This window comes from Artemia franciscana, chromosome 11 (genome assembly GCF_032884065.1).
Source record: "Artemia franciscana chromosome 11, ASM3288406v1, whole genome shotgun sequence".
Classification (NCBI taxonomy): domain Eukaryota; kingdom Metazoa; phylum Arthropoda; class Branchiopoda; order Anostraca; family Artemiidae; genus Artemia; species Artemia franciscana.
The window spans coordinates 4784702-4811034 of record NC_088873.1 but is presented as its reverse complement, the minus strand read 5'-3'; the positions used below and the strand labels follow the sequence as shown (position 1 = coordinate 4811034).

At 34.6% G+C, this 26333-nt stretch overlaps 1 protein-coding gene across 1 annotated transcript in view; it reads right to left on the bottom strand.

The window, feature by feature from the left end:
• The window catches only part of LOC136032710 (beta-1,3-glucan-binding protein-like), a 39469-nt gene extending 23073 nt beyond the window's left edge, over positions 1–16396 (bottom strand). Inside the window, 4 exon segments of the mRNA XM_065713017.1 lie at positions 7071–7225; positions 9649–9680; positions 9683–9775; positions 16318–16396. Of these exon segments, the coding sequence (XP_065569089.1) occupies positions 7071–7225; positions 9649–9680; positions 9683–9775; positions 16318–16381 (344 nt within the window). The 5' untranslated portion in view covers positions 16382–16396.
• Positions 16397–26333: the final 9937 nt, after the last annotated feature.

Sequence of the window (26333 nt, the reverse complement as noted above, 5' to 3'; positions counted from 1 at the left end):
AACCAGACTAGATTAGAAATTGCCGTTTCCCCGATTCAAGCATTTGAGTGGCGGGGAGTGGGGGGCAGTTAAATCGGATAAACTAGAAAAAATGAGGTATTTTTAACTTACGAACATGTGATCGGATCCTAATGAAATTTGATATTTAGAAGGATATTGCGTCTCAGAGCTCTTATTTCCATCCTGACCGGATCTGGTGATATTGGGAAGAGTTGGGGGGACCTAAAATCTTGACAAACGCTTAGAGTGGATAGATCGGGATGAAACTTGGTGGTATTTTAGGTATTTTTAAGGATTATTAGGTATTTTTAACTTACGAAGAAGTGATAGGATCTCAATGAAATTTCATACTTAGTAGGAGCTCGAAACTCAGATCTCTTATTTTAAATCCCGACCGGATCCAGCGTCATTGGGAAGGGAGTTGGGGGGACCGGAAATTTTGAAATCACTTAAAGCGGAGAGATCAGGATGAAACTTGGTGGGAAGAACAAAAAGAAGTCCAAGATACGTGACTGACATAACCGGGCCAATCCGCTCCGGATCCGGTGACGTTGGGGGACCTAAAATCTTGGAAAACGCTTAGAGTGGAGGCATCGGGATGAAACTTGGTGGGAAAAATAAGCAGAAGTCCTAGATGCGTGATTGATATAACCGGAACGGATCCACTCTATTTGGGGGAGTTGGGGGGAGGGTTAATTCTGAAAAATTAGAAAAAATTAGGTATTTTCAACTCACGAAGGAGTGATCGGATCTTAATGAAATTCCATATTTAGAAGGACCTCGTAACTCAGATCTCTTATTTTAAATCCCGACCGGATCCAGCGTCATTGGGGGGGGGGGGATACTGGAAATCTCGAAAAACACATAAAGTGGAAAGATTAGGATGAAACTTGGTGGGAAGAATAAAAATATGTCTAAGGTACGTGACTCACATAACCGGAACGGATCTGCTCTCTTTGGTGGAGTTGGGGGAAAGGGGGGGGGGATTCGGAAAAATTAGAACAAATTATGTATTTGTAACTTACGAACGGGTGATCAGAATTTAATGAAGTTTGATATTTAGAAGGATCTTGTGCTTTAGAGCTCTCATTTTGAATCCTGACCAGATCCAATGACATCGGGGAGAGTTGGAGGGGGAAACCGGAATTCTTGGAAAATATGAAAATTGAGGTATCTTTATCTTATTAACGGGTGATCAGATCTTAATGAAACTTAATATATAGAAGGATCTTATGTCTCAGATGCTCCGTTTTCAATTCGATTCGGATCCGGGGACATAGGGGTTTTGAGGGGTGAAATAGAAATCTTGGAAAACTCTTAGAATGGAGAGATCGGGATGAAACTTGATGAGAAGAATAAGCACGAGTTATAGATATGTGATGGACATAATTGGAATGGATCTGTTCTCTCTGGAGGAGCTGGGGAGTGTTGATTTGGAAAATTAGAAAAATTGAGGTATTTCTTACTTAACTTAAGAACGGGTGACCGGATCTTAATGAATTTTGATATGTCTCAGAATTTTGATATGTCTAATATGGCTCATGTCTCAGAACTCTTATTTTAAATCCCGACCACATCTGTTGATAATGGGAGGAGTTGGAGGGGGAAATCGGAAATCTTGAAAAACGCTTAGAGTGGAGAAATCGGAATGAAACTTGGTGGGTAGAATAAGCAAATGTTGTAGATACGTGATTGACATAACCGTACTGGATCCGCTCTCTTTGGGGGAGTTAGAGGGTGGGGTTCAGTGCTTTGGCGAGTTTGGTGCTTCTGGACGTGCTAGGACGATGAAAATTGGTAGGCGTATCAGAGAGCTTCACAGATTGACTTGATAAAGTCGTTTTCCCCGATTAGACCAACTGGGGGCTGAAGGGACAGGAAAAGTTAGAAAAATGAGTTATTTATAACTTACGAAGGAGTGATCGGATCTTAATGAATTTTGATATTTAGAAGGACCTCGTGACTCAGAGCTCTTATTTTAAATCCCGACTGGCATTAAGACTCTGATTTTCCTTTAAGATCAATCTATTGATTCTTAGAATTTTGCTAGAGCTCTTACCATATGAGTTCTTGGCTCTTGGCTCTTTCGGCCTCGTCACAAGTGCCATATGAGCTCTTACCTCTTGTTTGTATTGATTTCTAGTTATTCAGTTCTAACTGTAGATGAACAATTCTCCCACAGATCAAAGTTACTGGTCTTTATTATTATGTAATTCTACATTTTTTCAATAACAATCTTTCAGTCTCCACAGAAAAGGCTATCACACACACTGTCAACTGATAGTTAATTCTACATCTAATTTTTAACTGGAATTTTATATAAATAAAATTAGAATAAGATGCTTTCAACAAATGATAAAAACTTATACTAATTAAGATGTCTTAACCAATTAGGAATAATGATGTATACTATAATGATGTAACATTCAAAAAAGAGAACTGAGGGGAAGTGGCCATCACTAATTAAGAGAAACATTAAATTTAAACACTTAATACCTAAAATGAATTTCAAACATTTTCCCTCATAAATGTGAATTACTCAGCAACTGTATTTTATTGATTTAAAAAAAAAAAATCTTGGAAAAACGCAAGTTATTCAAAATCTCTAGAAGATTTTAAGAGGGATTTCAGGGTTTGTTTTAAAAGTTAGACTGAAGTTACTCACGGATTTAATTTTATGTCTGAATAAAAAGCAAAATTTAATTATTTGATTTACATTACAAATTGAAATCCAGACTTATTGCAAGCAAAAAATAAAGGTTCCCCTCCCCGTATAAAATCTGTGCCTATAAATCCAACTTCTTGAAATTTTTCAAAATATACAATCATTTTCTTATATCTTCCACAGTCTTTAAATTCCAAGATGTAAACGGATTTACGAAAACTCAAATTATTCAGATTTTCAGATTTCATCTCAAGTATTTCATACAAGTCGTGAATTGATTTAAAATTTATCAGGCTATAACATCTGTTAATATGTATCAATAACAAATATTTAGATGTAGGAAAAATACATTAGTTTATTTGCATTACGATATCAAAATCCAAATTAACTGGACCCTGAATAATCTTTTTTCAGAAAGCAAATAAACGATGAAAAACGCAAATAAATAAAGATTAAAAGATAAAAACTGAAAATCATAGAGCGATTTTGATCTGAGCAATGCTATAATACAAAGGTGTTTTTACAATATTAAGCCGTGGCAACCATCCTGTTTCCTTAATTAATTAGAAAAACTTTCCGAGAAAGTAGTTTTTCTAAGAAAAGTAGAAAGCCATATTAGACTTTAGACCAGGAGAAGTAAATATCTATAATTATTCAGACTGACAATTACTAGAAATTACTGTCAAAGAATAAATGATATCCAAAACAAACAAAAGTTAAATGAACAAACATAACCAACATACACACACCTAATACTAATACAAATGAATAAATAAATCTTAAAATGGGTAAAACTAAAAGAGAATGTTCAAATCAAACTTAAAACGAACAAGAATCAATACAAGCAAAGTTTGGCTACTGCCATAACCCCCTAACTGTAAAAGTCTAAAGCCTAATGCGTCATTTGAGTTTTATTAAAAACTATATGTCTTGAACAGTCCTTGGAAAGAACTAATAAGATTAATCTCAATATTTAATATATAATGATACGAATCGTTGGGAGGTCAGTAATTCAAGATTTTGAGTACAAAAAAAAATACTTGTAATATAATTCATTTTTAAACGATTATCTTATAAATACCTTGAAAAATGGTCCTGAAAATGTTTCGATAGATTATATCAAATAGTCGAGACTGTTTTTTCGGTCAAGTAATTTGGCATTAAAAAAAATCAAAAACAATATTTGGACAGTTTAGAGAAAAAATTAACAAAGTCCATTAACAAGAAAGTGGAGACGATTCAACTAGAAAACTTTTTGTTGGTTGTGATTTAGTACGCACTGTTCATTCAGTAAAAAATAGGGTCTTTCTTGTGTATGGAGCTTGGCTTTCAATGAAAGCTTTGGTTATTTCAATGTTAATCTCCTTTCTTAAGGAATACTCAAAGGACTCTATGAAGTTAATGCTTCATAATAATCGAAAATATTCGAACAATCAATTGATCGAAAGCACTATTCGACTGCTTTGACAAAAAAACTTAAAAAAAACTTTGACAATAAAATTTAAAAAGCAGACTAAATGAAATTTGAATCTGGAAACCACAAATTTCCTTTAATTTTAAAAAGAGACAGATTCCAGACTTTCAGAAATCATCAAACAATACCAAGGTGAAAGCAACATATCACATATGTACAGTTAAGATCAAGTGTCTGCATTTTTTTCAAATCCTTAAAAGGGGGCAGAAAATTTCACGAAACAACAAAGTTTCTCATGAAAGCACAGCTTCTAAAAGTCCTAACTACGGACGGAAAATTTCGTGAGTGAAAACGAACAAGTGATATTTTCATCCGAAATTCGACTGGTATGTATGGTTGGTAGCAAACTTCTTTGAGTTCTTCTTATAAAATTTATCTATTTAAAAAAGGTAGGTATCATATTTTATATATGTGTCCTTTGCATACGTCTGCAAAAAGAAAAGAGTAGTGACAGTACATTTTCACGAATCCATAAATGGAGAGATTTTATCTATTTTAAGCAATATTTATCGGCTGGAGAAATTCTGATCTGAAGCAGAAACTGCTCGAATGTTTAATTATATGAATTGCTTTTCTTCATCGGGGTAGAAGCGAAACCCGGCGGCCTGCAGAAACTATTATAAGGCTGGGTTTGTGGGGCCATCGCAGTAATTGTTTTGGCCAAAATAATCATGAATCTCAAAGTGAAGAATATATTTAAGATATACACACCAGAAAATACAGATACGTGGTGTTCCAATTGTCTCCATTCAATTCATTTATTGGTCCAATTTTGTTACGTGGCAATACTGTCAAATTGTGGAATAGAATATTTACAGGTTAGGTTATTAGCCTGTACTAAAAATTCCCATTATCGGTATTTTGAGAAAATGCAATACGAATGGAAAAAAAATAAGTTAACTTATCAAAAATTTGAAATAATTTCTTTTTTAAAATTCTACTTCGAGAACACGATCAACTTCAATAAAAAAACTGAGACTCGTGCAAACAAATTTCTTGGAATACTTTTCTCCTTTAAAAAAAACATCAATAAAATAACCCAATTTCTATTTCAAATTTAAGTAGGAATTAGTTGATAGATATGCTAAAACAATAGTTTAATTCATAATTTTTGAAATTTTTTAATTTTAAATGGCATAGCTGTCGAACTTTTGGATTAGCAATTTGATTGATTAATCATTTAATAATACTAAATAAAAACAATTTTAAACTTAAAAACAGTTATTTGGCCCAACAGATAGGAAGGTTTCAGAAAATGGCTTTAAAAAATAGAATAGATACATAAAAATTAGGATATAATTCAAAAAAAGAAGAAAAAACGAGGGGGACAAATTACGAGACTTTAACAACCTACCGAGAAACTGCCTCTGCAGAGAGAATATTTTACCACATAACTATAGGGACATCAAAAGGACACCTCTGAGCTGCTGCTGACAATCAAACAGTTCGTGGTAACGAACTATTGTAAGGAGCGACCAATAGCTACATCAAAAGAATCGCATTTTAATGCTGATTTTAAAATATAAGTATCATCAAGTTTAGTGTCAAGTTTCATCAAAAGTTACGAGCCTGAGAAAATTTGCCTTATTTTAGAAAATAGGGTGAAACAGCCCCTAAAAGTCATGGAATCTTAAAGAAAATCACACCATCAGATTCAGCGTATCAGAGAACCCTATTGTAGAAGTTTCAAGCTCCTATCTGAAAAAATGTGGAATTTTGTATTTTTTGCCAGAAGGCAGATCACGGATGCGTGTTTATTTGTTTGTTTGTTTTTTTCCCCAGGGGTGATCCTATCAACCCAGTGGTCCTATAATCTTGCGAGAGGGCTCATTATAACGGAAATGAAACGTTCTAGTGCCCTTTTTAAGTGACCAAAAAATTGGGGGCATTATCTATGCCCCCTCCCACGCTAATTATTTTCCCAAATTCACCGGATCAAAATTCTGAGATGGCTATTTTATTCAGCGTAGTCGAAAAACCTTATAACTATGTCTTTGGGGACGACTTACTCCCCCACAGTCCCCTTGGGAGGGGCTACAAGTTACAAACTTTGACCAGTGCTTACATATAGTAATGGTTATTTGGAAGTGTACAGAGGTTTTCAGGGGGATTTTCAGGTTGGGGGAGGTTGAAAAGACGGGGATATGTTGGGGGAATTTTCCTTGGAGGAACTTGTCATGGGAGAAGAAAAATTTTCATGAAGGGAGCGCAGGATTTTCTATCATTATTTAAAAAAAAAAAACAATGAAAAAATAAATATGATAAAGTTTTTTCAACTGAAAATAAGGAAAAGTATTAAAATTTAAAACGAAAAGAAATTATTACGCATATGATGGGCTCACCTCCTCCTAATACCCCGCTCTATACGTTAAAGTATTTTTAGTAATTTCAACTATTTATTCTACGGCTTTTGTGATTCAGGGGTTATTCTTAAGAAATTGGGACAAAATTTAAGCTTTAGTGTAAAGAGTGATGTACTGACGAGGGGGTGAACCCCCTCATATACGTAATAAAAACATGAGAATACAGAAGCTCGTTACGTAAGCTAATTTGTAAGTTACGTATATCTTTTACTAATTAAAACATTCGTAAAAAATTGAAAGTTCTAGTTGCCTTTTTAAGTAACCAAAAAATCGGATGGCAACTAGGCCTCCTCCCCCGCTCCTTTATTTCTCAAAATCACTCGATCAAAACTATGAGAAAGCCATTTAGCCAAAAAAAAAATATGCAAATTTCGTTTTAATTATTCATCTGCGGAGAGCCAAAATCAAAACATGCATTGATTCAAAAACGTTCAGAAATTAATTTTAAAAAAACAAGTTTTTTTAAGTGAAAGTAAGGAGCAACATTAAAACTTAAAACGAGTGTTAGGGTTTCAAACACCTCAGAGGCTTCGAATTTGCACTTTAAGAACTATATATTAAAGCATACCTATCTGCTGGTGTTGATCCGTGAAGATCCCAACGAACATTTTGCAAAGATCCGGGGCCTAGCAGCTCTTCCGTATACGTTGGTTTTATGTACAAAATTCCATCTCTGGTGTAGCTGTTGCTCCTGTTGTTCAAATAACCTTGAAACTCCCAATTCTAAGAAATTAAAAATAATTTGTTTAGGCAGGTACCCGTGGTAAGTGAGGGTTGGTACCTCCCCCCCCCCCTAGTATTTCCGTATTTTTAAAACCTATAATATTATGTCTCATCATCCCTCGACGTTTACCAATCTTAAAAAGTCTGATCATTCATTTAGACACGTAAGCTTTGGGAAGGATTTTTTTTGCCTGAAACTTACGATATCTCGACCCCCCCCCCCCCCTTCCATTTTGAGATCTTAAAATTATTGATATTTTTAATTTCCAATTTTTTAAAATCTAAAAAAACTTATTCAGTTAAATGCAAACAGTAAGGGGCTCTTGGACACCCCCCCTCTCCCAATTTCTATAATCTAAAAAATATTCCCAATTAATTAGATTTTCAATATTATTAATCGAATCTTGTGTGTATTTTAGAGTTTATGAATATGCATATTCTTTTTGTACTGAACTTTTCCTGGCTGAAGGGCCATGAAACGGAGATCATCACCACCGGTTTGGACCTTAAGGGTCTAGTGCCGTCTTACTTACTTACTTTTTTGCTGCCCTGATAAGAATAAAAATGAATCTAGCAAACATGAAATGTTTCTGTGCCCTTAAACATGCAAATATCCTTGTGGTCGCAATCCTAGCTGGTCCCAAGAAATGTATTGCATTAATTATATAATATACCATTAATGCAATATATATTGTATAAAATATAATGATATATTGTATTAAGTATTAGCCATTATTTTAAGGTAGTTGTCAAAATTTCTGGTAACTGTTTTCTAGTAAGGAACAAGGTATAACTTTAACGATTTTTTTCAGGGCACAACATCAAACTCACGTAGGAATCAATCGGAATAGGCCATAGAGAAAGAGTATAAAAAGACACATCAAGTGGTATGTTATTCTTCTACCTAGCCAAATAATAGCCATTTTTTTACTTTTCCTAGAACTGCCGATAATTTTAGAATTCTCCACCTCTCCTATAAAAAAAACATCGTTATGTGCGCCACACACAACGACTTGTAGTCAAATGACTTAATAAATTACATACCAAAGGATTCGGTAAATAGCATGTTCCAACTACGTCTGATGTATGATGTAGCACAAGCATGTATGGAATAGAGGGGGAGGTTAGTCTTCAGGTACCATTCCCTGATGCCTTGAAGATATAATTATTTTCCCGTAATTTCTTGCATTTTCCATATATGTATTCCCCCTCTAATGGTATTAACTACCTATGTACGTGCCTATCCAGGGAAGAAATTGAAACCCATTGTCGGAATCAGATTATCCTTCACTAGAGTTCTTATGATCTATAAGATAGGTTTTGAAAATTAAGTCAGTAGTTTTCAAGGAAAATTACCTGTGCATAATACTTTCAGGAATAGAGAACATTAAAAAGGAGATAACTAACAGTTTCCTAGGCTTCACACATCAATTCAGGAGGGTCAGTATCAAAAGCTAGTATGTTTAACTAAAAATCAAGGAAATGCGTTACAATTTTGAATAGCCAAACACTACAGAAAAGAGGAGGGACAAAATTCGTCAATTACAAAAAGACATGCGTCAAGAATTATTTTTCTTAATATTGGAAATGGGAGGGGAGATAAAATAACATGATTTCTTGGGAACTCCAATAACCAATTCCCTCCCCTTTTTACGAATGACCCTTGTAGTCATTCTAACATCAAAAATTATGTATTTGGTAAATTTTTCATATCATCTACAGGACTGGATTAGCATCCATTGGTTTTGCAATTACCCGTAGGGATATTACAAAAAAAAATGGCGTTAACAATCAGACAGACGAAATTGGGGTAGAAATCGTTTTTGTTTTTGTCTAGTGTTTAAAGTAAACGTACTTTTTACGAGAAACATCTGCAGGATAAATGGGACCTCCAAACCCACTCCCCTTAATCTTAACTCCTTTAAGATTTCCCACACTATCCCCTCCACTTTAAATACACTTTCTTTGTCTTCTAATGTGATCTTCTTCTCCCCATACGAAGAAAAGTAGCCACTGATGTGCCTGATATAAGGATTGTGCTCTAAATATGATATTTCTTATTTTGGTATGAACAAGAACATTCTCTATACACCTTATTATCATTGTACGTAGGAATAGGTTAGTCAGTAAATTCAAAAATTTGGAAAATTAATGAAAAACTTTGAATTTAATTTTCACTTTTGTTTGTGACTATTTCATTGGCAAGTTCCCAGCTGTCTCTGTAAAAAAAAAATGTATATATAATTTTGACAAAAGGACGTATCTGACATTTTCATAATAATTGCTTAAAGGGGAAAGGGACCAGTTGCTTAAATTCTCATGAAACATCTATGGATAGCCTATACACCCCAAATGCCCATAAGAAACTATATATGTATTTATATACAAAGCTATTAATAGAAATAAAAAATTTATTAGCTTACACCTCCTCCATTTAATGTCAATTCATGCTGCCACTTGCGGAAATCAAAATGTCAAAATTGTCCTCAAAAATCAGTTCTCCAGCCCTTGCTGTCCGACCATTGACTGTTGTGACTGACAATTCTGGTTCTGAAAATGTTTAAAATTTAAGATTTAATTTTAAAAGCATTAAATTTTTCTTAGATGAAAATTAGGCTTTATCCACGATATAAAATAAAAATTTATCACCATTATTCGGCTACGATTTATTCGGCTAAGCCTTCTGATTAGTCCAAAGTGCTGAAAACTGAGTTTACGTGAAAAATTCAAAATCAACATAAATCCCGTCAAAAATATAAACAAACATCAACATTCTCAGGGAATATAAATTAAAAAGTATCGTTACCGTGACTTCAACTATCCTAATTTTAGTTCTAAAGACTTGAATTACAGTTTTCAAACTATTTTTAGCTGTGAAAGAACGTCATTCACCTTGGCTGTTCTTTATTTTACAGTTTTAGGCATCCAACTTTAAGCCTGCTCTCGTACCAATGACTCATAAGGATCTCCCAAATTAACTTATTCGCTAACATGGTTATTCCAATGTCACCAACAATTTTATTTCGTCGACAACTTTAAACACAAATCATTTGTGAAATCTGAATTCTAGAAGTTTTACTTTCCTTTCTAATGTCTTGTTCCCCAATTGCTGTGTCTCTCCGGATAAATCTTCTAAAATACAGGCATACACAAATACAAGAGAACACAGTCCTGCTTAACTCCTGGTTCCACTCAGTCCTTGCTTTTCCCCGTTTGTTCACGGTACCAATTACTTTATTGCGCTTTCATGGTATACCACAATGTGATAGGACCTTCACAATAGCTTTTCTATCTAATGAGCCAAATGCCTTTTCGTAATTTAGAGAACTTGGGACTAAAGTGATCCTATTTTATTCAGTCAACCTTAGCGCGAAATGTTGTCAACGCATCCTCTGACTTTTTTAAAACTGCAATGTTTTTATTTTAAAACCTTACCAACTACTTCAAGCCCTGTAATCTTATCTCTTTGGCTCATTTCCTTGGAAATTCCCACCAGGACTTGTCTATTAAAATTTTTTATTAAAAGGACAGGACCCTCATGTTGTTTGTCAATTATTAATTGAACACTTTGATAGACATGTTAAGTTTTTCAGTTACTCCTGGTTCCCACCGCTGCGTAGATCCCGACACGTTTTTCTTTGGCGGAACAGAACTACGACAGAATCGGATGGAGGTTCACAAAGAAGCGCAGACTTTTGCGTCGCTGCGACAAACTCTAGAAGCACCTGAGGGAATGGTTCTACAGAAATTAATTAGCTTTTCAATCAGCTCCATGACCTTGGTTATGATTTTTTTTTTTTTAATCAGAGCAACGCATGCAATTTGTCGTATGAGTTGAAAATACTCAACGCATCTGACATTGCAGCAAAACGGATGGTTTTGTGTCGTTTGTCGCATGATTTGTGTCATTTGTCGCATGTCACAGGATTTTGCCCGAAATCGCAGCAATGGGAACAAGGGGTTACTTGCAATTTATGGCCCTACAAAGCTTTCGATTCAAAATAACGGATGCAATTTTCAACGGCTCAATAGAAATATTTCAACGCAGCCGTTGAACCAGACGCAGAAACTTATGACGCAGAAGCAGACACGTATGACGCTCATAAACGTATGACAAACGTATATACATTCATACGTATGAACGTATGACGCGGAAATCGTTGTGGCAGAGGCTTGCAGCAAAATACAAAGGAAATTTGACGGTTTGCGCAAAAACGGCCGTTTTTGCGCAAAATCGCATCAGTGGGACCCCAGGGGAGCGGGTATTTCCTAAATACTAAGTTGAATTAGAAAAAAAGAAGAGTGCTATTTTGTGTTATTTTGTGTTTTTGTGCTATTTTGTGTTATTTTGTGTTCTTTTGTGCTATTTTGTGTTACAAATATTGCCTTATAGTCTTCTTGTTTACAATATTAGTTTAAAAAACTTTTTCCACAAAACAAGTTTTCCAAAGAAAAGTAAATAGTTCCATTAAGACAAAAATGAGCAGGAATAACGTCAAATGCTCTTCTAAACGTAAAACAACTGCAAATCACCATCAATAAATAAATGAAACCCGAAAAGGACAGAAATTAAAAAAATAAATAAGTCAAACTCAAAACAAGCAACAATTTGCATGAGTAGGGCTGACAACCCATAGGTTTTCCCAAGACAAGAACATAATTTGCACTTTACTGAAAACCAAATACGTATTAAGTGTTTTCACTTTTTTTTTTAATTTCATAAGTAAAAAATTATCACAACTTTAAGGAATAAAAATCAGTGTATGTTTATTAAACTGACAATTCACGGTCATTTTTTTCCGCAAAGTGCAAATTAAGTAAAGTGAAAATTGCAATTTTCTTATGCCTGTTGTATACGGTGGATTTAAGTCTGCCAGGAGAGGAGGTGATTTCTCCCCCATATTTTGAAAAATACCTTTTGTATCTTTTCTTTAATCCCTGCCTCCACATATTTTTTACACCTTAAGGTTTAGAAAGCTACCTTGTTAAGTATTTTTATTAAAAAAAAAAAAAAAACGGAAAAAGCAACACAATCGAAGAAAATTCTTACTCCCCACCTAATTTCCGTGAATTGACAATCTAAATATATTTTACGAATTGGCGCCCCTACATTGCTGCCTTTATCAGTGCATGGTTTGTTTTTCGGAATAATTTCTGTTCCTTTTGAGTTTTAATGCTGTTCCTTACTTTCAGTAAAAAATACTTGTTTTTTAATTTAATTTCTGATATAAAACACTATTACAAACGTAAAAAAGTTATTCAGCCCAAGAAGCTTTGCTTGTTATGGGCCATACAACACAGTACTAGAGCACTAAAAGAACCATAAATAATACCCTAAATCAAACAATACATATGAAATAAAGATGAGGAAGAATAAACATTAGCAAACAGTGAAAAAAAAATTGTTGTAATTATAATAATAGAAATAAGTAGAAACCAAGAAAGTAGAGAAACACGAAAGACAAAGTTGACGTTAGAACATCAGGAAAAAAAAACAAATAAACAAGGACTTTAAAAGTTAAGAAGATTCCTGAAAACAATTTTAAAAAGAATAAAAGAGAGATATATCAGTTAGGAAAGAATTCCAAGAAGGAGAAACAATAGGAAAAGAGAAAATAGGAAAATAAAAACAAAAGAGAGAGAGATAGAAATTACTAAACAGGAAAGATCCGACGAAATAAAGCCTTTGCGGAAAGAAATAGAGGGACATCCTGAGGGATAGAGTGCCATAATAGAATTGTCTGATATACAGGATACCTCTGGGCTGCTGTAGATGATCGTTTTGGTAAGATAAATCGTAGAGAAGAACTACGTAAAAAAGAAGAACACCTACCTGAGCCTGTCCGTGAAAAAAATTTCTGTAGGGGCGGTGGAAGAGTACCTAGAAAAGCAGAATGCGCTAAATAAAGATTACTTTTACCTACAATACGATCCAGTGGAGCTATTGCAGTATCATTATAAAGATCAGAGGAAGAGTAAAGCCGAGGAAGAAGAAAAGTAGCTTTCACTGCCCTATTCTGGGCTCTTTGAAGTGAAAAGAGAAGAGATTTATTAGTATTACCCCAAACAGAGTAGTAATAAGAAAGGTAAGGATAAATAAAAGCATAATAAAGAGAAACCATAACATCAAGAGGAAGAAATGAGTTAACCCGGTGCAACATTGAAGACTGGCAGAGGATTGGGGAACGTGTGTGAGTCATATGCAGTTTAAAAGAGAGAAAACAGTCAAGATACACGCCAAGAAGTTTCACCATAGTAGCTTGTGGTATAATATCGTTCCCGTAAGTCAAGATGATTTGCTCCTGTACGTCTTTCATATCCTGAAAATGACAATGGCACTCTTTTGGCTGTTAAGAGCCATACCATTTGACCCACACCAATCCTTTACTTTATCAAGAAGACCTTGAGCTATAGAAGTGGTAGATGGCAGGTCGATTGCAGCATTGAAAAAGTTACTGTCATCAGCAAAAAGAACAGGGTGAACATGGGGATGAAGACCATCAACAAGATCATTAATGTAAATTAGAAACAAAGGTGTACCACAAGCACAGAGTCCTGTGGGACACCTTTCAATATAGGCAAAATAGAAGAAGAAGTACCATTTACCGAAACATAGTGAGGTCTCCCTGACAGATAAGACCTTATAGATTCTAGTGGGACTCCATGCACTCCAAATGAAGACAGTTTAGACAAAAGAACAGAGTGGCCAACCAGATCAAAGGCTTTTGAAAAGTCAAGAAACAGACCCAAAACACGCAAGCCCTTGTTCAGATTAACATGCACAAACTCTGTTGCATCTGAAAGTGCATACAAGGAAGAGAAAAAGGGACGAAAACCATACTGATGGTTAGTTACGAGAGAATTTCTAGCAGTCGTATTAGTACTAAATACAAATGAAGAGAGTCTACGATACACTACTTTATCAACAACCTTAGAGATGACAGGAAGAAGAGAAATAGATCTGTAGTCTGACATTAGAGATGAGATGAATCACCTTTTTTACGCAACAGTAGCACTTTAAATAAATGAAGGAAAACACCAGAAGAAAGAGAGAAGTTAGTTATGTGTGAGATGGGGTTAGAAACAAACTGACTAATTTTTTTAAGGACATTATTACTCAAACCAAAACTATCAACTGAACAACTTCTTGGAAGTTGAGAAATAATACTAGAAATCTCAGTAGCACTGCATGGGGAAAGGAAAAAAGACTTTTCTGCCAAGGGAAAACAACTTACCCTACTCTGGGATGGAATGAGAACTGAAGGTAGTGTGACGAAATACAAATTAAAGGCACTTGCGAAGGATTTTTTGTCCCCAATAGATCCATCGGCTTTCTCATAAAGACGTGGGGAAGACTGTTTGAATTTTTTTGCGGGAACTACAGTTACTACTACTTCATTAACAGTCCAAACCTTGCACAAAGTCCCCTTACACTCATTAATTCGATGCGAAAAATACAGCTTTTTTGCTGCACGAACTGAAGAAGTGAGCAAATTTTTGTATGTTTATACTTAGAAAGATCATCCTGTGTATTACTTTTACATGCAGCCATGAACAAAGACACCTTCATTTATGCTGCATTGACCAGACCTCTAGACATCTATGGGCATTTGGATGCAGAATTCCTTGGTCTCTTTCTGAGAGGAAAATGCTAATTCAAAAAAGTTTCCATACGACACAAAAATAATCTAGTTGCACACTCAACATCATTAGTTTTAAGGACACTAGACCAATCATTACTCTGAAGACTGTGTGTTAAGTTAGAAATTTCTTTATCTGTAAAACTTCTAAAAGAAGACTCGCCTTTCTCATCCACAATCATCTCTGTTTTAGGCAGAAATAGAGATAGATAAATAGGTAAGTGATCAGAAAGATCAGTGAAAACAAGACCAGAAGAGAACTTCAAATTAGGAGAATAAAAACTGAAAATATTATCTATTAGAGTGGCATAATTTCTTGTAGGGTCAACACGAGAAGGAAAAAATTGGAGTAAGCAGCCCAGAAGAAGAAAGTACATCAAAAAGATGGTCATGTTCTTCACTTGATCCAACATTTAACATATTACAATTAAAGTCTCCCAAAATACAAATCCGTTTTTTTAAAGAAAGTCCCCACACCAGAAAGCTGATCAAGCAAATCACAGAACAGATGTGTTGGAAAAGGAGGGGGCTTATAAAACAAACAAACAGTATCACATGCAAACTGGCTTTTCAAATCAATGCCAAGAGAATAAACTGTCCTACTGTTAGACACCACTGATTTAAACAAGGATTCAAGATCAGATCAGCTACTAAATTCAATATTTTATAAACAAATTTTATAAACAGAGAAATACATACACTTATTCTAAATATTTTACATACAACAATTGAGTTGGCAAAGAGAAAGTAGGACAAATAAAAAAAGATCTTATAGGAGTTCTGCCAAATACCCCCAATGTAAAATTTCTCCCGGAAAACTCCCCTCCCTCCCCTAGAAATTTTCCTCCCAACAGAAAAGTCTTCATCTTTTTTCGGTGCAAGGAAGATTTTCAAGTAGATATATGTAGCTCTAAAGCGAATCATGTGCAGAACAGTCGTCTATTTTGACATTCCGGGCAGGTGCAGTGGGAAAGATTCATAAATGCATAGTTGAGGTTGGGTAATTTCATAGTATTCCCGGTGGTACCTCTATTCTACCTTCAAGCTATTTTAAACAAAACAGCTGTATTGAAATTTCTATCAAATCTCTTGGGGGAAAGTAAAGCAGGACACGGGGGAAGACAGTTGCCCTCTAATTACTTTTGACTCTCAAAAGTGGCACTCAAGCTTTCAGTTTCCAAATAAACGAGGAAAATTAAAAGACAACAATACACTGAAGACACCTGACTCTTTAATTTGGCAGAACTAGAGTGCGACCTCTGAATAAAAGCAACTTACGGAATAATTTGTGTTATCTGCCATTTCAAGCTGATGGTATAATGTTAAATTATAACTAACGATAATTGATTGCTGAAACACGCCCTATTATTCTCGCTACTATTGAATAGTGACATATTTCCTAATTAAATACGAAACTACTATCGTAGGAAGAAAAAAAGAGCGTAACCATACCTGTAGAAGCCAAAACAAAGCAAGTCCAAAAACTGACCACTAAGGCAAAAAGTAGTTCCTGCATCTTTTTGGCTTAATGGAGCAACTAAGCGAATTGCCAAAAGTATTGTAGTATAAATACATATATATGAAAAAAGAATCAACAAAGGTGCAGATATACAATCTTCTAAGGTCAATGTTCATTGTTGATTTAATACAATGGTTTATTCTTTAACTTGATAATGAGTAGTTGGCAAACATATTTGAAAAAAAAGGATTTTAAAAACAATTAAAGAAAACGAATTGGGAAGTTGGGACTGAGAAACCTTAATACCATACGTAAAAGTGTCACAATACAAAATAGAGGCTTTTGTGTTATAAATGAATTAATTTATTGATGAATTAATATAAAATTTAAGGCAGAAAATTTTCCTAACAGAAAGTATACGAATCGTTGGTCTGCGTATATTTTTTACCAATGAAAACGTTTGTAAAAAATTAAAAGTTCTAGTTGCTTTTTTTTAAGTAATTAAAAACTTGGAGGGCAACTAGGCCTCCTCCCTCGCTCCTTTTTTCTCAAGATCTTCCGATTAATTGCAATTAATTAATATGCAAATTTCGTTTTAATTATTTATGTGCGGAGAGCCAAGATCAAAACATACATTAATTGAAAACCGTCCAGAAATTAAATTAAAAAAAAAACAAGTTTTTTTAAATGACAGTAAGGAGCAACATTAAAACTTTAAAACGAGCAGAAATTACTCCGTATATTAAAGGGGCTTTTCCTCCTCATCGCCCCGCTCTTTACGCTAAAGTTTGACTCTTTCTCTTAACTCTATTTTTAAAACAGTAAGAAACTTTAGCGTAAAGAGCGCGGCGATGAGGAGGAAAAGCCCCTTTCATATACGGAGTAATTTCTGCTCGTTCTAAAGTTTTAATGTTGCTCCTTACTGTCATTTAAAAAAACTTGTTTTTTCATTTAGTTCTTAAGGAATTGGGACAAAATATAAGCTTTATTGTAAAGAGCGAGATATTGACCAGGGGGTGAAACCCCTCATATACGTAATAAAAACATACGAATATAGAAGTTCGTTACAAGTTAATTCGTAAGTAACGTATATTTTTACTAATAAAAACGTTCGTAAAAAATTAAAAGTTATAGTTGCCTTTTTAAATAACCAAAAAATTGGAAGGATAACTAGGCCTACTCCCCCGCTCCTTTTTTTCTCAGAATCGCCCGATCAAAACTATGAGAAAGCGATTTAGCCAACAAAAATAAATTAATAGGCAAATTTCGTTTTAATTAGTCATGTGTGGAGAGCCAAAATCGAAACATGCATTAATTCAAAAGCGTTCAGAAATTAAATAAAAAAAAAAAGTTTTTTTTTAACTAAAAATAAGGAGCGACGTTAAAACTTAAAACGAACAGAAATTACTCCGTATATGAAAGGGGCTGTTCCCTCCTCAACGCCCCACTCTTTACACTAAAGTTTTTTACTGTTTTAAAAAGTAGAGTCGAGAGAAAGAGTCAAACTTTGGCGTAAAGAGCAGGGTGTTGAAGAGGGAACAGCCCCTTTCATATACGGAGTAATTTCTCTTCGTTTTAAGTTTTAATTTCACTCCTTACTTTCGGTTAAAAAAATTGTTTTTTTTTTATTTAATATGAAACATAAAACGAACAGAAATAACAAAAGATAACCGTGTCAAACTCGAAACAAGCAGAATTTGGCATGATTAGGCTCACAACCCCCATGCCTTCTCAATGCCAGAACATAATTTGTACTACTGAAAAAAAATAAATTTTAGATGCTTTAATGTTTTAATTTCAATTAATCAAAAATTATTAAGATTCCAAGGTACAAAAATCAGCATTAAACTGACAATGCACGTTCTTGCGTATTTGTTTTCTTCGGGTGGGGGGGGGGGTTACAAGCTATGCCCTGGGGGCATGTAAGTTCTTTTTTGGTGGTTTGGGGCTCATTTAATTGTATATTGGAAGCTATAGTTCCCTTTTTTAAGAGTCGAAAGTGATTTAAGGGCAACCAGCCCCCACAACCATCATTTCGCAAAACTTATATCAATCGAAATTTTGAGACGTCTATTTTCTTCAGCGTTTTTGAAAGGTCCACCCGTTCGGCCTTTGGATATGTCAACCCCTCCACAGCCGTTAGGGCAAGGGCTGTAAGTCAGGCAATTTGTTCATTGTTTGCACATAGTTTATGTTAATGAGAAAGGTATGCATGTTTGATCTTTATTTTCCTAAAATACGAAGGACATTAATGTGAGCCTTTCAGGGAATGCTGAGAAGCGTGCTGAATTCTACTGTTGTCCGAAGAAGGTAAGTCAGGAATGACTGAGTATATTCATATTGAAGTTTCAGGAAATGACAAGGGAGGTGATAATTTGACCAAAAAGGCAACATTTGGAAGCTACTGCTACTACCACTATAACTAACATTGCTTCTACTGCTGCTACAACTACTACTACTACTATTACTACTACTACTACTACTACTACTAATACTAATACTGCCACTAATATCAGTAAAACTACTGCATCTGTAGCGAGTACTATCAAGGTTAAAGATATTGAAATTAATCAAATAATTCGTGGTAATGAGCTGTAAGTAAAGAGCGATGCGGCAGAATAGTAACTGAAACTCTAAGAAAAAGAGTCTTGATAAAAATAGATACATCCAAAGAATCAAATTTTTATGCTTATTCAAAATATGTGAAATTCATCAAATTTATTATTACTTCGAGCCTGCAAAAATTTGCCCAATTTTTGAAAAAAGGAAGGGGGGAACACCTCCAAAACATCGAGTTATCTTAATGAAAATCACACCATCCGATCCAACATATCAGAGAGCTCTACTGTACTGGTTTTAGTCTCCAATGTCCGAAAATGTGGAACGACTTGTCCTTTAAGGATGACTTGTCCTCTCGTAGTCCCCGGGGGAAGGGCTGCAAGCTATTAACTTTGCCCGTTGTTTACATACATTATTGGTTATTGGAAAGCATACAGCTGTATTCAGGGGGGTTTCTTTTGGAGGAGGGGGTTAATTGGTAGGACCTTTCCATTGAGAAGTTTTCGTGGGGAAGGAAATTTTTCATGGAGGAGAGCCGGATTATTATTTAAAAATGATCAGAAATTAAATAAATAACAATTTTTTTCAATTAAAAGTAAGGAGCCACATTAGAACTTACAACGAACAGGAATTATTACGTGTATGAGGGTTGCCATCTCCTCAATACCTTGCTCTTCGCGCTAAAGTTTTCTTAGAACTTTCAAAAGAGCTTATTATTCTAATTAAAGGGTTTTTGTGATTCAGGAGTCACTTAAATAATTATAACAAAAAGTCAAACTTTAGCTTAAAGAAAAAGGTATTGAGGAGGGCTCAACCTCCCTCATATACGTAAGAACATCTGTTCTTTTTAAGTTTTAATGTTGCTCCTTACTTTCAGTTGAAAAATCTTGGTTTTAATTTAATATCTGGAGAAATGTTGAGGGGAAAATTGAATTAAATGAAAACATACTATGTGCATACAGATAGAGGCGTATCAGCAATATTTTTGGAAGCGCCTTACCGTATCAAGAGGAAACTTCTGAAGCATCATAATTTGGATGCTCAGCTACAACTGTTATTAGTACTAATACTACTGCTGTTACTACTACCAATAATAATGCAATATTACTGCTACTACTGTTCCTACTACTACCGATACTACCATTAAACTAGTACAATTAAGGCTACGCGTATAAAGGCGAAAATCTGACAGAACATTGAGGGGGAATTTGAACTAAATTAAAGCACACCAAATGCATGCAAAATGTCAAAAGGGGGTATTTCAAGAATAAATTTGGGTATTAAGTTGGAACTCTCAGAAAATATTTAAGGGGAAGACCAGTTGGTAAAAAGTAATATGTGCATGCCACCTCTAACGCTACTACCGCTCCTGCTTGTATAATACTACAAATACTAGTTCGATTGCAGCAACTTGTGTGGCCTAGACTAGTAAGATAAAGAGGGTGTCAAAATGAGATCAAAAACCCAATTCAGCAATATTTTTGGAACGGCTTACCGTATTAAGGTGAAACTTCTACGGCATCGTGAAGGGGATGTTCAACTGATCAAAAGGCAATATGTACATGTTGCTACTGTTATTAATGCTGCTATTACTACTGCTACTACCACTATTAATTCAACACTAATACCACTGCCACTTCTCCTACTAACAGTGCAACTACTGTGATGCTACTACTATTAAGGTTAGGTCTATGAAGGTAGAATTCGAGAAAATATTGAGGGCAAATTTTAGCTATATCAAAAAATACTACTTACATTCCGATTGTCAAAAGAGTGTATCTTAACAATTGAGCTGGGACTCTCAGAGAATGCTTAAAGGGGAAGATAAATTAACCAAAAGGCAATATGTGCACGCTATTACTAAAACTACTATCACAGCTATATTTACTAGTTCTGTTACTACTATTACTCCAACAACTACTTCTATTGCGACAACTTGTAAGGCTAAGAGCATTAAGATGAATTTTTTTTTGGAGTAAATGAATATATATCGGCAATTTCAAGCAATGGCTAATTATAATAAGTTGAAACTTTCAGGACTTAATTAAAGGCAGGTTCAATTTACCAAAAGGCAATATTTCAATACTACTGCAGCTACTAGTACCAGTGCTATTACTGTCAATACTACTGCTACAGGTACAAATATGCTTAGGGGTATGAAGACGAAATTTTCAGAGAATTCTTAGCAAATTTAATCCGTTCAACTATGTTCTTTAATTCACTTCGCTAAGTTCAACTTCGCACTTTACTGCCCTAAGAAAAATTATTTAAAAAAAAAATATTATATATAATGTGCCTTCATGAACAAAAGAAATATTATTTACTAATGGCCTATTATTAAATTAAATGACCTTCCTAATCAACTCATGAAAGCCTTAATCAAAACCGCTTGGAGGCACCTGATCTTATTGCCTGTACAGTCACATGGTAGTTATATTTAGCTCTTAGTTAACAATAGATGCTAAATATTTAAATTTCGGGGATTTTTTAATATATCTACCAAAAGTAAAGCTTTAACAATCTTAACCGGCTCACATTGTTCTGTAGTATTGTGGGTGTTATTCTATTCCCCAGATGTGATAAAGTAAATTGGTTACAGTAAAGTGGCTGTTCATCTGGCCCTTGGAGAGGGTTTTGAGTGGAGTCCGAAGGGCGATTAAAACTAGGCAAGGGTTTTCTTAGGGTTGGCCTGACTTATTATATAGGGACTTGCGGTATTCCAAGGTACTCCTAAGTAAAAAGGACCAGAGGTCATCCGAAATAATAATGATAAAAAAGTTAATAGATATCATAAAATGTATCTTTTATGCCTTAGGTCAACCACGTCTTTCCGGGCCACAAACGTACATAAACAATCAAGTGGTTATTTCTCAATATCCTTGAATGCCCACAATCAGGGGTAGTTTTCCAAGATCTGTAGTATTTTGTTATGGTTAGATTCCGCTCTAAAATTAGTAAAGCGGTATTTCCGAAACCCATAATCTTATTTGCGTCATAAATATTTTGTCCACAATTTTTCCCATTTCAATTTAAGGAAAATTCATTTTCTAACAATTTAAAATATGCTTACAATGCCAATTTAAACAGTTCGTGGTAACGAACTGTAGTAAGGATCGACCCGGCTCAATAGTAACCAAAGCTCTAAAAAATGAAATTTGATACCAATAGTTACATCAAAAGAATCTCATTTTAATGCTGATTTTAAATATATAAGTTTCATCAAGACTAGTCTCACCCGTCAAAAGTTAAGAGCTTGAGAAAATTTGCCTCATTTTAGAAAATAGGGGAAAATACCCCCTAAAAGTCGTACGATCTTAACGAAAATCACACCATCAGATCCAGCGTATCAGAGAACCATGTTGTAGATGTTTCAAGCCCCTATCTACAAAAATGTGGAATTTCGCATTTTTTGCCAGAAGACAAATCACGGATGCGCGTTTATTTGTTTTTTTGTTTGTTTATTTTTTTCAGGGGTGATCGTATCGACTCAGTGGTCCTAGAATGTCGCGAAAGGGCTCACTCTAACGGCAATTAAAAGTTCTGGTGCCCTTTTTAAGTGACCACAAAATTGGAGGGCACCTAGGCCCCCTCCCACGCTCATTTTTCCCCAAAGTCACCGGATCAAAATTCTGAGATGGACATTTTATTCACTATAGTCGAAAAACCTAATAACTATGTCTTTGGGGACGACTAACTCCCCCGCAGTCCCCGTGGGAGGGGCTGCAAGTTACAAACTTTGACCTGTGTTTACATATAGTAATGGTTACTGGGAAGTGTACAGACGTTTTCAGGGGGATTTTTTTGGTTTGGGGGGAGAGTTGAGGGGGGGTACGTGGGGGGACCTTTCCATGGAGGAACTTCTCATGAGGGAAGAGACTTTCAATGGAGGGGGCGCAGGATTTTCTAGCATTATTTAAAACAACAATGAAAAAAAAATATGAAAAGTTTTTTTCTACTGAAAGTGAGGAGCAGCATTAAAACTTAAAACGAACAGGAATTATTACGCATATGAGGGGTTTACCTCCTCGTAATACCTCGCTCTTTACGCTAAAGCATTTTTAGTAATTTCAACTATTTATTCTACGGCCTTTGTGATTCAGGGGTCATTCTTAAGGAATTGGGACAAAATTTAAGCTTTAGTGTAAAGAGCGTGGTATCGATGAGGGGTGAGCCCCCTCATATACGCAATAAAAACATACGAATATAGAAGTCCGCTACGTAAGTTAATTCGTAAGTTACGTATATTTTTTACTTATGAAACGTTCGTAAAAATTAAGTTATAGTTGCCTTTTTAAGTAATCAAAAAATTGGAGGGCAACTAGGCCTCCTCTCTCGCTCCTTTTTTCTCAAAATCTTCCGATTAAAAGTATGAAAAAAACATATAGCCCCAAAAAATTAAAATGCAAATTTCGTTTTAATTATTTATGCGCGGAGAGCCAAGATCAAAAAATGCATTAATTCAAAAACCTCCAGAAATTAAACAAAAAAACAAGTTTTTTTAAATGAAAGTAAGGAGCGACATTAAAACTTAAAACGAACAGAAATTACTCCGTATATGAAAGGGGCTTTTCCTCCTCAACGCCCCGCTCTTTACGCTAAAGTTTTTTACTGTTTTAAAATGTAGAGTAAAGAGAAAGAGTCAAACTTTAGCGTAAAAAGCGGAGCGTTGAGGAGGAAAAGCCCCTTTCATATACGGAGTAATTTCTGTTCATTATAAGTTTTAATGTCGCTCCTTATTTTCATTTAAAAAAAACTTGTTTTTTTGTTTAATTTTATTTAAAGTTCATTCTTTTCTTCTTTTTCCTTTTTTCTTTTTTTTACAGCCTCCATTTGCTCATTGAGGGTTATTTCATAACAAATGGGTTCGTCTATCCCTGTGTTTCTCTTTTTAATGTCTTTTCGTCTTTTACGTGTTTGCACATTGACGATAAACTGCTGTTTCGATGAGAGGGACGCAGGGCCACACCCTTTGTAATATGTATCTTCTCTTTTATTACGACCAACTAAAGGCTGAAGCAATAGTATTTAAAGTTGTTTTAGAAACTACTTGATTAATTTGAGATTAATTTTAATTCCCATTAATAATTAATTTATTTGGATAGCGTGGTTGATTCAATATTCATTTTACGTTCTTAGGAGTGTCTTGGATGAACTAAACATAATTTTTTTTATTTTAACTTTCACTTTAACACAAAATATTACAACATTTTCTTTCAATATGTTGAACCCATTTAGGCTACAAGCAGCATTTGCTTTGATATTCCCTAAGCCTATTGTAAGTTCTGAGTTTATCTCCCGTGATGATGAATCGGTAGAAATATTTTTCTCAATACTGAATACAGTTTCTAAGATATCAGTTGATAAGTTTTTGGTTTGGTTTCTGATGGTGTGAACGGTAGGTATCAGGAATTCTTGAACTGGCCTTGAAATTTGCTACCCAAAAGGTGCTCCCAAACTGCTCAAAAATTGATTGAAAATGGATTAAAAAAGAAGTCTCAAGCTGCATCTAAAATAAATGTTTATATAAGACTACACATAAGACAAAAATTGTTATATACATAATAAAAACACATAAGCTTGTATATACACATTTATCAAACACGATCAGCTGGACTTTTAATCTGATGAGTCTAATTGTGCACAGACCACTACATGAAAAAAATCTTTTCTTGAGCCATTTATTTGTAGCTGTCAGCGGCTTTTCATTTCTTAGTCAAATTATTTTACTAAGCAATAAATTGTATGCGCTATAATGCGCTCAAAGGTTATCCCTTTTTAGCTACCTGTTTTTTTATTTTGTTCTAACGCTCAACATACTTATGCTCAGCAACTGCAGTTGCCAAACTGCAACTGCATTTCAAAATACGTTAGTTTTTTTTTAAATTTAGTGCTTGGCTAAAAACGAGTGGAAAATGGCTTTAAATGATTTTGAAAAATGGCTTTAAACTGAAGTTGGCTATAGATGGTTAACTAATGACCACAATTGAAAGTTGGTGGATAATGGTCAACAATTGAAATACAATTGACGACTACTCCTTTCTTTTCCACCATAATATTCAGTGTAGGATGGAGTCGTCGTTCTTCCAATTTCTCAAACGTTTTCTTTTTAATTTTGTAGCCATATTTAATTGCGTACACAATTCATTCTAAGGCAAGGATAACTGTCACGAAGTACCCATTTGTCGAAGCTATTATATATTTTTATAATAAGCCATTCTTGCCCCTTCTGTTTAAAACACAGGGTAATCTGTCTTCAGGTTTCTTTTTGAGACTTCCAGGGTTGGCAAAACCCCTTTTATATTTTCGAATATTGAGACATAATTTTTTAATTTTTTGAATTGGTTTATAATTTTAATGATTTCCATTGGGACATGTAGGGGTTGAAATATTTAGCTCAGGTATTCCTCTTTACTAACTTCATTGACGCGTAAAATTCAGAAAACTGTGAGATTATTATGACATTACTGCAGAGTTCGCCAATTTAAAACTGAATCTTTTCAATTTTTTTTTCCTTTTTGGCTATATTAACTTAATAAATTATAAAACGGTTTGGAGCATTACTTGCTCTCCCTGTACCAGCCCGTTGCGGTTCTTCATAGTTTAGAAATTATTATTCTTTTTGTTTCTTCCCTGTAGTCGTTAAGTGGTTCGGTTCAAAATTTGACCTCGGTTTAGTAACATCATGATGACATCAAAAAGTAGCTAATTATTGCAGCATTAAGTTTAGCATTATCAATGGCTGCAAAATTTTTCTTTGTAATTTATATGACTTTTTTTTTTATTAATTTCTTTAGGCCTTTTTATATTATTTTTTTTTGTTGTGCTTCTATGTAATCTATGTTGTACTGTGTTGGGTAATCTATGTTGTGTAATCTATGTTGTTCTGCTTTGTAATCTTTGTGCTTCTTAATGTTTTACTTTTTGCATTAGTGACTTATCGACTTGAGCAGCCGAACTCGGCACTGATGTCAGGTTTCAAATTTTTACTATCTCTCTATAGCTTGTCTCTTAAACTCATTTTCTCGAGTTATGTGACATATCTGTTTCTATAGAAGAGCCATCTGTTTCACTGATTGCTAGTCGTTCTTCGTTATTGGCGTTTTTTTCAGCCAACCATTTTTGTAGTAAAATAGCTGGTGACTCTAACGTATAAAATTTGGAGAATTCTTCAGCTTCTTCCAATTTTTAACTTATTTTTGTTTGTCTTCTTGTCTATTACCATGTTCCTCACAATTAACTAGTTTCTCTTTCCAATATTTTGGACAAGTGAATATTTTCAGAGAATTTTTCTTCCCCCTCACTCTCATCACTACTGTCAGATGGGCATTTCCTCTTGTCGTGGGTGGAAAGACTTTAGCCAGGAATCGGTCAAATATTATTTCCACCGTCCCAGCTATTATGGTTCTTATAAAGTCCGAGAATTTATATGGTTTTCTTATGTATATGACTC